The sequence below is a fragment of the Stenella coeruleoalba genome, assembly GCF_951394435.1.
Source record: "Stenella coeruleoalba genome assembly, chromosome: 1".
NCBI lineage: Eukaryota > Metazoa > Chordata > Mammalia > Artiodactyla > Delphinidae > Stenella > Stenella coeruleoalba.
In genome coordinates this window covers 41,977,896-41,992,291 of record NC_137169.1, presented here as the reverse complement: position 1 = coordinate 41,992,291, position 14,396 = coordinate 41,977,896, and the positions used below count along the sequence as shown (strand labels likewise).

Below are 14,396 nucleotides of genomic sequence, written 5' to 3'. Positions count from 1 at the left end.
TGACAGCAAAACCAGTGCTCAGGAAAAGCAAAAGTCTTTTATAGACTGATTTTTACGAAAACTAAAGGCATGGTATAGGTAAGAAATCACGACGGACTCTGAAGCCTTAATGTTACAGGGACTTGAAACTGAAATATTCCATTTCTTTGGGGAAAGGGAGAAAAGCAATTAACTTTAAAGCAAAAAAAAAAAAAGTCTTGGGAAGGATTTTCTAACAAGGCCATTTCTTTCTTGTCAAAGTTCTCTCTGACTACTTAGATGGGACTTGTTTTGGGGGGGAGGGGGTGTCTAAATGTAAAGGAATAGTATCTTCCTAATCGTTTATTTCAATCATCTGAGACACCAGTTCTCTGTACTTTTAACTTCCTCTTTTAGCTATGTAAGATTAATTAATTACTGTTTTCTATATTTTTTGCACTTAAAAATATCCAACACGGTTGCAGGATGCACCCAGTGGTCAAAATGAAACCAAGCAAAAAATGACAGGTGGTCTAATTATTACCGACTTCTAGCAAGCATGTCCTCAAGCAACATCTATACCCAGCTCCTTGAAGTACACTGGGAGTATTAGCAACGAAACACACCAACAACATTGGGATAATCATCTAGCATCAGATTGCCTGGTAGGTAGAGAGAGAGTTGAAACTGCAAAGAATCCTGCAGTGTTTCCTTTAACTGAATTGTTGAGAGGAAAATAACCAGAGCTCTTTTCTTAGGTAACTAAACTTGAAATGTGAATCAAACATGAACTACAACAGAAGAAATTAACTCCTCTCGTTTCTTACATATATTTAAACATTTCAAATAGAACATTTAGGATTCTATATATACCAGTAAATACCATAAATAATATAATTTACTTTTGATTATTCTGGGAAATTAGTATGTAATCTTTCAGTACAGCTGGAGGGTGTGATGATATAGTAGCACTGTTGGCTGTTAAGAGAGAACTGGCATTAGTCCAACTTATGAGAGTTGCTTTCTAGCATTTATTATGGTTTCTTGCTAAGAGAAGACATTGTAATAAGGAAGAATATTGTACTCATGTAAAGTATAGGTATACATGTGTTATCATTTTCATGAAATAAAATTCTTTTTGCTGAATAACGATAAATAAAACTTATGGTAATTTAAGATGCATACAGAGCTGGATTAATAGTTTTGGAGCTCTTAAGCATTGAAAAGATTTTGATGTCCCAGCAACTCACCTCATATGTAAATAAAAATAATACAAAACCAAAAAATAAGTGTAAAGGAGTCCAACAAAGTTCTGATTTTTCCCATGTTGACTACTTCAATGCTTTTGCTGAAATATTAAATTCTTTAAGAAAGTTTGTTTGTTTTTTACTCTGGCTTAGCTGGTGTCCTGAAGCATATACTTCGTTTGCTTATTGTATAACCCAGAACTGACTGCATAGAGATTACAATCTTAGTTCAGAAAGCGTAAGTAAGCACTACAAAAGACCTGCAATGAAAATCTCATATTGAGGGCTAGTTCACTGAAGTCAAAGGTGAGTATCTTTGCCCTCAATAAGCTTACATTCTAACATGGTGTACAAAAAAGATTGACAGTTAAGCATCTGTTATTTTGAAAGTAGTAGTTTGTCTTTTAACACAGTAATGATATCTCTCTCAACACTGAAATAGAGCCTTTTAGTTGGATATAAAATACTAACAGTCATGGAAATTTTTTCAGCAGTTTATACTCATTTTAAAGGCTTTATAGAAATACTACAGTCAAATTATTTTGTGCTTTTTCCCTCATTGACTTAAGTATGCATAGTTTCAGAATGATTAACTTACGGATATGTGTATATGGTATTTACAATTTCTTTACATAGTCCCAAAGTCTTCCTTTTGTTATATTTATAGATCCAAGAGAGGTAGAAAACAGACTGGTACCCTCAAGGGGCCTTTTTATCATTTCATTATTGTGGCTTTGGCATTTTATTTCTGAAATTCAGCAGGCTTTTTCATATGGGTTCTCACACCACTTATGAAAAGTCTTTTTGTAAAGTAAGAAAAAAAATGCCCAGTAAGCAACTCAAAAGTTTAAACATAATAGCAACAATTAATACTTATATAGTTTTTCCTGGTTATAACATCATGCACACATTATTTAATCTTTACAACTCTGGGACGTAAATATGATAACTATCCCCATTTTTCAGGTGAAGGAATTGAGGCTTATAGAGAATGTGACTAAGGCCAATAAGTAGTGGATATAGGAATTTGAACTCAGAATCCATCCCCAGGTGTTAGGCCTTTTCCATTACATAAGAGTCCAGTTCACTGGAAGCTTTGGGTTTGGAACTCTCCCAGACTTTTCCCTATGTGCTTCTTCCATTGGCTGGTTTTGGCCTGTATCCTTTCCCCTTTTCCTGTAATAAATTGTAACCATAAGCTAAAAAAAAAAAAAAAAAAAGAGTCCAGGATCAGGCACTAGTGTCCTAACAAACATTAAATCATTATATGAAATATATTTTGGGTTACTTAAGTGTGGATCTAACTGTAGTAGCATTAATCTTCTCAGGAATTAGATTGTAATTGAGTAGCATTGTTAAAAAGCTTGATTAACTTAAGGGATCAAGGTTAACACCCCCAATAATGAGTCATGTTGATATCATGTGTCCCTGATATGATGTGATGAGGACACATCACCTTTGTGGAATCCTTCCCCTGAATCCATAAACTCAGCATAATTCTGAGAAAACATTAGACAAACCCAAACTGAGAGACATTCTATAAAGTTCCTGACCATTAGTCTTCAAAAGTCAAGACCGAGCAATGGTAACAGATTGGAAGAGGCTAAGGAAACATGACCACTAAATGTAATGTCGTATGCTGATTTGGACCCTGGAACAGAAAAAGTACATTAATATAAAAATCCAAATAGTCTCTAGAACATAATTAATAGTATTAATGCCAGTGTTAATTTCTTAGTTTTGGTATCAGTACCATGGTCATGCAAGATGGTAACAGAGGAAGCTGGAAAAAGGTAAATAGGAGCATTCTGTACTATGTTTGCAACTATTATATAAATCTAAAATTATTTCAAATAAAAATTTAGCAAAATAACTAAAAGTAAACTTTATTATATATATTTGAAAAAATATGAAATAAAATTCCTTTTAAAAGAAGAATGGTAAGATCAAAGAACATGGAGATTCTAGAAAAAGATCTATATTTGAATTAGACTGAGCTCCATGAGTTAATGCAGTAAAACAACTATGAGAATGGATAGGTTAAAATTATTTTTCTTTGCTCATGCTTATGGACAGAGAATCTCTATATTTTTATTCTCTCAGTTTTTGACACTGGAATGAAATTGTTTCCTTTAAGGAAGGAATTCTGGGGAAATGAATTTTCTCTTTTTTTTAAAAGATGTTTTTGATGTGGACCACTTTTAAAGTCGTTATTGAATTTCTTAAAATACTGCTTCTGTTTTATGTTTTGGTGTTTTGACCACAAGGCATGTGGGATCTTAGCTCCCCAACCAGGGATCAAACCTGCGTCCCCTGCATTGGAAGGCAGATTCTTAATCACTGGACAGCCAGGGAAGTCCCGAATTTTCTCTTAATTCAGTATTTATTTCTCTTTCATTTCTTTCTCTGTAGTGGAAAGTTACTCTGGATTCTGGGTATCCAACCATGAATACTTACATCATAGGGAAGAATCAGTCTCTTCAGGAATTATACACTATGGAGGGTAAAATGCAGGGAGGCAACAGGGTGAGTGGAAAGAGCACTAGTTTTGACCTAGCCTTGAATACTAGGTCTGTCCCTGTATAGCATGACTTTGGGCAAATTCTTAGCCTATCAGAGCAGTTTTTTATTCTGTAAAATGGTTGTTGTAAAAATTAAATGAGATAAGGTGTGTGAAGTACCTGTACCTACTAGACATCCAATAAAAATAAATTCAAAGGCATTGGTTGTTATGTACCCAAGAGTTTGCTATTTATGAACTATTGTGAATATAAAAACACATAAAATGAAATGGCTGATAATCTCAAAGAACTTACAACCTTTGAGGAGAGATTAAAACATGCAGAGATGAAACAATTAGAGAAAAAAATTGCAGAATTTATCAGAGTATTAAACTGTGTTGTAAAGATAGTACAGCAGTGATTAGAAAGGAGAAGAATCCTTGTTGGCTTAAATATTATGAAAGAGGTGATCCTGAGAAAAGCATTTAGGAACTGGTATACAAAGTAATAGCAACTAATATGGTTTAAGGTTTTGAAAAGTTTTCACAAGCATTGTATCACTCAATAATCACAATCACTCTGTGAAATAAGTTTTATAAGCCCCATTTTAGAAGTAAAGAAATCTAGAGTCAGAGAAGTTTCTTGTCTGTTTTTGTCAAGTGGCAGAACTAGAACTCAAGCCTAGTAATGCTGACTATGAAATCTATGCTTGTTTTGTAAAAATATTTTATGCTTCCATGCATTTTCATAATTGTTTTCTCATCACCTGAAATAGTCATGTCAGAAGCTGAAGTCAAGAGTCTAAGTGACCCATCCAAGTTCCCCCAGCTAATTAGTTGGGAAAGCAGTACTAGAAACCATATGCCTGAATGTCTAGTGTATTCTCCCCCTCTTTCTGTATTACCACATTCTTTTAATTTCCAGATGGAGAGGAGGGAGGGAGAAGGGAAGCAGTACTGGATTTGAATGGGCTCCGAGATATACACACATGTCATCACAGAGAAAAATCTCAACTTTGCAGGGCTGCATTAATCCTGGCCATGTAACTAGAGACAATCATTCACCTGCCTTGTGCTGAGAATGACATATATGAATGGGGCAAGTGAATTGCCACACTTAAATTGCTGGTACTCTGTTTTACCTCTTAATTCATATTCGTGCTATATTTTGGAATTACTTCCTTGGGGGTGGCAATTAACCAAGAAACCCTTCAATTCATGTGACTATGTATGGTTCTGTTCCTTATCTACCTCATTCTGGTCTAAATACAGACTATTACATGAGAGTTGTAGGCCAGAATATTTTCGTCTAGAGAAAAAAAAGCAGAATAAACCTAGATCTTTAGAACACCATAGTGCTCTTTTTGTTCAGGGAATACAAAGATTCTATATGGTGATTTCACTAGTTTCTGTTTTAACTGTACAGCACAAAATCAGCAAACTTACTTCACACTTTCAGGATTTTACATACTTTCCACCGCAAGTTCATGCTCTATTTCAGTCCAGAAGATGATATTTTCCCAAGTCAAAGTTGAACATATTCTACTGTCACTCTTCCTCCAGCGGGAATGACAAACTATCACACTTCACTGTACATAGTCTTCGACTATTCTTGGCTCAAAGCCTGATCATCTTTTTCTCGAGATCGATATTCTCACCTTTCTCAGCTTCCATGTCTGCCCCATGACTACCGTGGGAATCTGGTTGCTTGCCATTCCTTGTTACTGAATGTCTGAGGATGCAAGCGTCAGGGCTTGGGATCGAGTGTGACAGTGTGCAAGTGGGCTTTGACAAGTTGAGCATAAAAGGCTATGTGAAGTTGTATTTTGGTGAAACAGAGAAAATGTACATTTATGAAATGTTGTTTATTAGACGGGATGTGACGGTGTGCTGAGTTGGTTTGTGAGGCTTGACGTGTATGTGTGTTACTATATAACCACGTAAGGAGCAGAATCTAATCCCCGCCCTAGCCACGGGGAGGCGGTACCCCGAGGCCTTTGCTTAATTCAAACCGGAATAACCTGTTGCGGGACTCCAAGCTGCCGCAGTTGCAGGTTGGCGTCCCCGCCGGCGGCGCGCAGATCTCCGCCCGGTAGTCGCGCGCCCAGCGCCTGACAGGAGGGCAGTCACGTGGTAGCCGCAAAGCGGTGCTTTGCGACCTCGATGACAGGCAAAATGTGCGACAGCTTCGGCGCTGGCCAACCAGGGGCGGAGGCGGCGGCCAGGGAGGAAGCGGAGGAGGCGGAGGCGGCCGTGGCGTTCGCCCGCCTGCTTTTTCGCTCGCTTTCCCCGCCCCCGCCGGTCTTGTCGCCGTTGAAGGGAGCCGGCTGCGCGCTGTCGCAACCAGCCCTCATCCTGGCCGGCGACAGTAAGACCGAACCCACATCCCTACCAACCTCCCTGTTGAGGCGGCTCGGGCTCCGCGGGGCGCAGGCAAGCGGCCCAGGCGCCTGAAGGTTACCGAGTGCATGAGCGCTTAGCCTCCCGCGCTGCCCCGCCCGCCGGCCCGCCGGCCCGCCCGCCGGCTCGCCCGCCAGCCCCTCGGCGCCCGGCGGCGACGGCGGCGGCGGCGGAGACGGCCGCAGGAGGCGCAGTCTCCCGCCCGGGTGCGCGCTTCGCTCCCGGAGCCGCGGAACTCGGCAGCCGCCATGGCGTCCAACATGGACCGAGAGATGATCCTGGCAGATTTTCAGGTGAAGTATCGGGCCCAGTTACCCTTTCACCTCCAACCTCGTGGGTTCCTGGTGCCCAAAGGGTGGCCTCTTCCCAGCGTTTGTTTGAGCACTGCAGTGCTGTGTGGTTTGAGTTTTTATACGGTACCTGACATGAGGTGTGTGTGAGTGTGGTGTGTGTATGTCTGTGTGTGTGTGTGTGTGTGTGTGTGTGTGTGTTGTGAACTGTGGGGGACTATGTTATGTTGGGGGTGTGTAGAATGGCTTATGTACGGCTTGAATGGTATTTGTCGAGTGAGTGGGTGTTCTGTCGGGTTGTTTTGTGCGTGGATTGTATTGTTTCCTGTATTATAGGTAGTGTGTAGAATTCGAGGATAAGTGTGGGGCTTTTAAGTATGAGGTGCTTTAGGTGAGGAGTTTTGGGTTTGTGAGGAGGGTGTGCTGTATGGAGTGTGGGTGTGGTGTATTAAGGGGAGAGTAAAAAAGAATGATGGTGAGGAGGTGGTGAGGGTAGCGGGACATTGTGCTGGTTTTGAGGGAGAAATAAACATTTGAGACTGATGCCTTATTGGAGTCTTTGGGATGTAGGAAGAGGAGGAGGCAAATAGACTGTATATATCAATGTATCTTTGCAGTGAGTTCACAAGCTTAATAAATTACCAATTCATATTTGTGGATTCCCTTCCTCTACAGATTTGAACTACTTGGTTGGTGTCCTTTCTCCAGGAGAAATTTTAAGGATGAGCAAAGATTATTTCTTACTGACTCAACTGTAGTGACACTGGCATATAAGTATTTTAGGGAGGACCTTTGAAAGTAGAGCTGTATGCTTCATGAAAGAGTTGGAGTTAGAACTAATACCCTGTAAACACCACTTTTGCCTTTTGATGTTGGAAGAAAATATTGTAGTGAGATATTTTTAACCATTTGTTTTGGCATTAACTTAGAAGCTATAGTTCTGTATAGGCAGACGTTTCCCTCCTTTAACACTGCCGTCATTGCACATGGTCTAACGCTAGCATAGTAGGCAATATTTTTCCTTACTGATATTTTGTTGGGCTTTTTTCTTTCTCTAATTTTTAAAGTTACTTATTTTTACAACTAAATATTCTGATGGCCATTTCCAGAGTTTGCTCATTTAATTATTCAAGTCATATCTGCTACATTAGGAATATGCATATATCTGTATTTGATTATACTGTAACTTTCAAACTCAAACAGAAGGAAGTTCTGAAAATAAAAGTTGACCACAAGATTTTGGTGCTTTGTAGGATTAGGATTGGCCTGAGATTTTCTGCCTAATTCTTTCACCTTTTTTTTCATTCTTCAAGTTAGTCTTTTATCTAATGTGGAATGTAGTTGTGTGATAAAGGACTCTATATGTCTAGGAATGATTTTATCCTTTTGTAAAATTGTTCTGCTCTAGTAGGAATGGCTTTAAGCAACAAAAAGTATAGTTTACCTCATTAGAAGCTTTAAGGTAACTGTAACTTTGTTTTGATTTACCAAACTTTTGACTTCCTCTAGTAACTTGTAGCTGTTTGCTCTCTTATTATTTGTGACAATTATTATTATTATTATTTTTTGGCCATGCTGCGTGTCATATGGGATCTTAGATCCCCGACCTGGGATCCAACCCGTGCCCCCTGCAGTGGAAGCTCGGAGTCTTAACCACTGGACTGCTGGGGAAGTTCCTATTTGTGACCATTATTATGCTTAGCTTTATCGGCCAGTCTGGAAATTTAGGATTCCTGCATTCAGAGGCAAAGTAAGATTTTCTGACAAGCATTTGGGATTTTATTTTGATTGCATGAAAACATTCTAATAAGTTTTTTTCTTCAAACCAATAGCAATGCTGTGAACAATTGTTTACAAATTGGAAAAAGCTTATGACATCTGCAGCGAACAATTGTTTTCCAAATGGTGAGAGTTAATTGCATATTGTCAAATAGGCAGGAGAACATTACTGGTAGAATAAAAGTTATTTAGAAAACTATGCACAAGCACGTTAGCCTTTTGTGTACTTTAGGAACCTTGTATTCCTCTTACAAATGATGATTCCAGATGAGTTTATTCTTGTGGACTTGGTTTTAAAATGGATTATTCTTCACTTTGCTGTACACCTGAAACTAGCACAACATTGTAACTCAACTATACTCTAATATGAAATAAAAATTTAAAAAAAGGATTTTTCTTACTTTTAAAAAATATTATGTAAAAGTTTTGTAGAATTGACTTTAAAAAATTAGCATTTATCCAGTTATCAGAAACCAGGCAATTTATTTTGAAAATTATAGCTCAAGACTTGGAATGTAGATGCTTGGATGATACTGGCTTCTTCTATAACTGGGCAAATCAATTTCCCCAGCCAAAAGTGAGCATAGTAAAATTATGTTGTTTACTTCATATGATTGTGAAAATTAATAATAGTTTTGAGAGCTCAGTGCTGCTCTTGTAGAAAGGGACATGATTTTTAAATGTGACTAGATTTTAAAAATAAATAAGTTTAAGATTTTGATTATTGCTGGAAAATACAATGTCTAAATATGGGAAAGTTTTTGAGAAGGATTTTGTATTCTCTATTTCCACTCAATAAACAAAGGACTTCTGTTGAAATCAGTGGCGGAGTGGCTAACAATCATATGAGGTAAATAGAACATAATTTTACTATTTTCACTTTTGGGTAGGGAAATTGATTTGACCAGTTATAGAAGAAGCCAGTATCATCCAAGCATCTACATTCCAAGTCTTGAGCTATAATTTAAAAAATAAATTGCCTGGTTTCTTGTAATGAGATAAGTAGTGGATGGAAGAGTTCAGCTCAGACTTAATGGGATAGATTTGAGACTTTGTAGGTGAGTGAACTAATTACAAAGCAAATATATTCCAAATTGTCCTCTAAAAGATTTTTTCCCCCAAGTAAGAACAGCTGCCAGTAGGAAAAAAATTTAAATTGTGGTGAAATACACAATAACATAAAATGTGCCATCTTAACCATTTTTATCAGTACGTGTCCAGTTCAGTGACATTAAGTACATTCACATTGTTGTGCAGTCATCACCACCAGCCATCTTCAGAACTCTTTTTATCTTGCAAAACTGTAACTCTCTACCCATTAAACAGTAACTTCCCATTCTTCCTTCTCCCCAGCCCCTGGCAACCACCATTCTTTCTCTGTGAATGTGAATGCTCTAGGTACCTCTAATAAGTGGAATCATACAGTATGTGTTCTTTTGTGACTGGCTTATTTCAGTTAGAATAATGGCCCCAATTTTGTAGCATGTGTCAGAATTTCCTTCCTTTTTAAGGCTGAATAATATTTCATTTTATGTATTTACCATATTTTGTTGATCTGTTCATCTGACAATGGACACTTTTCCCCTATGTTTTGGCTATCATGAATCATTAATGCTGTACATGGATGTACAAATATCTCTTTAAGTCCCTGTTTTTATTCTTTGGGGTATATACCCAGAAGTAGAATTGTTGAATCATATGGTATTTCTATTTTTAATTTTTTTAGGAACCGCCATACTGTTTTACATAGTGGCTGCACCACCAAAAGTTTGAATGGAGAGAATGACAGTGTAGTGTTTAATTAATTTGTAAATTCCACTCTGAACAAATGAGTTTAGAACTTGGAATAGTCCAACAGAAATCAGCTATAAATGTAAATAGTGTTAGCATAGTATATTACTGGTAAAGGAATGACTAGACTAGTACACCTACAGTTTTGGCTGACCAGAACCAGGAGGGGGTGTAAAGGAATTTCCTGGGTTTAAAAAACAGGCAGACACTGATGAATCAAGAGAGGTTTTTTTTTTCTTCTTCCTTAAAGTTTTTTTTATAACAGATGCATTCAGGTGCAAGTTCCAAATCTTTTTCTTTTTGTAATTGTATAATTCATTAAGGTTGAGGTATAGAGCAAAAATCATTTGATCAAACAAACTTTTGAGACTGTATTTGATTTGCTTACAGATGTGAAAACATTTATCCAAACAAAATTGCGGTTGCTATTTAATAATTTCAGTAATTAGTTACCTCTTACTTTGGGTCTAGATGAACAAAAAAATGAGTCTTCTCCTTCCCCCACCCCTTTAACCTTTCAGTTAATGCCATGGTAAATTCTTTTTCCTCTAAGATACTTTTTTTTACTTATAATTTTCCTTTGGGAACAAAATGAGTGGTGTACCCATTTAGATTAATGTCACATGTGGGTCTCATGTTTTTCTATTTATGTTTCTTTGTTACTGGTAATATAGATACATAGATCATAGCTCTACTCAAGTGAAGAAAAAATAACTTTCACTAGTAGTAATATTTTCTATCAGACTTTATCATAAACAAAACTTATCTGCCTTTCTAAAAAAGTATTCGTTCTGAATCTAGTTCCATTGGTCACATATTAAGAGTACCTTTATTTCTTCTCTAGTTTGGCACTGATTTTGATGTTACTTTCAGTTGTATATCCTGGATGACACAATTGTGGCTTTGTTTTCTACTCCTGGTCTTTCCAGCTAGTAATACCTTTGCTGCCTAAATTGCTTTGTATATTTACATGTATTGGACTATCACTATGGGATGTAGTGAGTTTTCATTTGCCTATCAACTCCTCTTTGAAGCATGGACTCTTCCATGACACTACTGGTAAGTTACTTGTAGGTAATTTCTGCCCTTTCATTACATTACATTTTTTCCTTCTAAATGAAGCTGTGAATCACTCTTCTTTCTTTTTTAGTTTGACGCAAAGAGATATTTTCTACAAAAGAGGATACCAGACTGCGAGTAGAAATGGTATCGATCCAGACAGATAGGTATCCTTGGTGATGTTGTGGATGAGGGACCAAACTAAGTATTCATGGAACATCATCTTTATTTCCTGGGATGTTACCTTGGGTAGGAGATAGAACTATGGCAGAAAGTAGTCTTGTTAGTATTCTTTCTTTCCTTTCTTCACTGTCCCCTTCATTTTTAGAGGGACAAAGCATATTGTTTTGTGTCTGGATTGTTGGTCATTGGGAAAATAAGGTTTTGGCATGTAGATTAAAGTTTAGTAGTTAGTGGTTAAGAACATGGCCTTTGATGTCAGATTACTTAGATTTAAATCACAGCTCTGCCATTCACTCATCTTGTGATTTTTGACCAGTTACTTCACACCACTTTGCTTCAGTTTTCCCATATGAAAAAAGGGTTAATGTAAAGTGATTAGAACAGGTATCTGACATAGAAAGTGTTTTAATAAATTTTAGCTGTTATTTTCATTGTTGACAGTTTTTTTTTTTTTTGCGGTACGCGGGCCTCTCACTGCTGTGGCCTCTCCCGTTGCGGAGCACAGGCTCCGGACGTGCAGGCCCAGCGGCCATGGCCCACGGGCCCAGCTGCTCCGCGGCACGCGGGATCCTCCCGGACCGGGGCACGAACCCGCGTCCCCTGCATCGGCAGGCGGACTCTGAACCACTGAGCCACCGGGGAAGCCCCATTGTTGACAGTTTTAAAGTATGCACTTGTTCTCTGCAGGGGACTTCAGAGATCATCTATTTCTAGCTTCTCATTTTGCCTTTCGTGGACGTTGAGACCCTGAAAAAGGAAGTGACTTGTCCACGGTCATGAACTGGTTTGAAACAAAGATTTTATCCAGGTGTACATAAGAGTGTTCATTTTCTAGCTTAATTTGTCAAATAGCTTGGACGTTTAGAGGAAAATGAGACCCACCACTTAGAAATTTGTCCAAATTGTTAAAACTTACATAGAAAATAAATTAACAGTGCCTGGCATATAGCAGACATGCCAGCAGGAAGGGAAGGAGGGAGGGAAGGTGGGAAGGAGGAAGGGAGGAAGGGAGGGACTGATCGTTCCTAAACTGCCATTCCAGTTCAGTGCCATGCTTCTAAGCTCACAGGTGATCAGAAGCCATGGAATGGAGAGACTTCAGATTTGTTGAGCATGGTTCGGTTGATGCCTGTTGTTTGCCAGACAGGTTTTATGGACTCTGTAGTTGAGGGGTCAGGAAATTGTAGCCTGTTAGCTGGTTGCCTGTTTTTATACATAAAGATTTATTGGCACACTCATTTACCTATTGTCTATGACTGCTCTCTTGCTGCAGTGACAGAGGTGAGTAGTTGAGACAGAGACTTCATGGCCCACAAGCTTGAGATATTTACTATTTGAGCTTTTAAGATAAAGTTATCTACGTCCCCCACCCACCTGAAATCAATACTTTCTTTTGAAATCAATACTTTTCTTTCTAGGTTTTAGTAACTGCAAAGTGTTAGAACATTTGAATGCCTCACAGGTACACATGGTTACTTCTCTATAGGAGGCAGTTAGAACATTGCACTTAGGTAGACTAGAGCACTTGTTTTTGTGCTTTGTTTTGGCTGTGGTTTTCTGAGCAAGTCATTTATCCTTTCTGGGTGTCAGTTATTCAGTCTATAAAATGTAGATCTGCTTAGACCCATATCTACTTGAACACAGAAGATTAGACTAGATTAGGTGTTCAAATAGAGTCTGGATAATCAGTTGGCAGCAGTGGGGTTGAGGACATTCAGTTATAGTTTAAGTAATTTATCTAGCTTAGGGGTCAGCAAACTACATCCTGAGGGCCAAATCACCAGATTTTTTGTCAGCAAGTCTTATTGGAAGGCAGTCTTTCATGTTCATTTACATACTGTCTCTGGCCACTTTTGCCCTCATTAGCAGAGTTGAATAGTTGATTGCATGACCTGCAAAGCCCAGTATATTTACCCTGCCCCATATAGGAAAGTTTACTGATCCCTGGTCTAGATAAGTGGTTTTCAACTTTGAATGATTTCTGTTCCCCAGAGAACATTAGACAATTTCTAGAGAAATTTTTGGCTATCACAACTGTGGGGTGCTAATAGCATTTAGTGGGTAGAGGCCAGGGGTTCTGTTAAACATTGTATAATGCAGTAGACATCTTGTGACAATGAAGAATTATCTGCCCAAGAATTTCAGTAATTCTGAAAACCCTTGATCTAAATCAGTGGTTCTCAAACTTTAGCTTGCATAAGAATAAGTGGGAGGGCTTGTTAAATCACAGATTACTGGAGCCCAGAATTGTTGATTCAGTGGATCTTGGGTGGGGCCTGCAAATTTGCATTTCTGCCAGGTTCCCAGGTTATGCTGATGTTGCTGGATCCAAGGACTACACTTGAGAAAAACTGATCTAGATGATTTTTGAGGTTACATCCATTCCTGTGATTGTTTGATTTTGTGATCTTAAGTACTCTTCCATTTTTTGACTTAGGAAAATTTGAGTTTTTCAGTATATACTTGATGCTCATAATAAAACATGCTGTTTCATGACTCCACATGTTTGAACCCGTAGTTTTCCGTGTCCCTTTGGAAAACTTCTATTTATTGTTCAAAATTATTGCCTACCTTTTGTTTATAAAACATCAGTACTCTGTGCCCAGTTAGTGTTAATCATTTCTTCTTATATATCTTGTACATATTTCTTTTATATCAGAAATAAGAGAATTTCTCAAAAAATTCTGAAAAGTTTCTGAAATTCTCAAAAATTTCTCTTTTGAGTCTTATATCAGATTGTCAGTAATCACTTAACATGTTTCTTTTCCCTACTGTCAGCTCTGAGTGAACAGCTGCTTGGGTCTTAACCACTGTTCCTATAGTATCTATTAAGAGGTGCTCCGTGAATATTTTTTGAAGAAATATTATGAATATTGGCTGTTATGGTACAAGTAAATGGAGTAGAATTGTAAATTATGTATTTTTAAGCATCTACCATTTTCTGACATATGGTTTTGAATAAGAAACTCTGTCACTGTGAGAATAAAAATTAGACTAGTTTATTAAATTGAGGGTTATAACTTCAAGGTGACCCATTTATAGAGAAGTACAAAACACCCACACTCTGTTTTAGCTTTTATAGAGTGCTCAGTAAGTTAATGTGACAAAATATATGGCCTGAGGCCATATTTGTAAAGTTTGAATGCTGTTACTGAATTGCTACATGTTAGCCATTCTTCCTGATTATGT

At 38.0% G+C, this 14,396-nt stretch overlaps 1 protein-coding gene across 1 annotated transcript in view; it reads left to right on the top strand.

The window, feature by feature from the left end:
• The first annotated feature begins 5,925 nt into the window (after positions 1-5,925).
• Positions 5,926-14,396, top strand: part of FAF1 (Fas associated factor 1) — a 495,949-nt gene continuing 487,478 nt past the window's right edge. Inside the window, exon 1 of the mRNA XM_079933727.1 lies at positions 5,926-6,398. Within this exon, the coding sequence (XP_079789853.1) occupies positions 6,354-6,398 (45 nt within the window). The 5' untranslated portion in view covers positions 5,926-6,353. The remainder of the gene's footprint in view (positions 6,399-14,396) is intronic.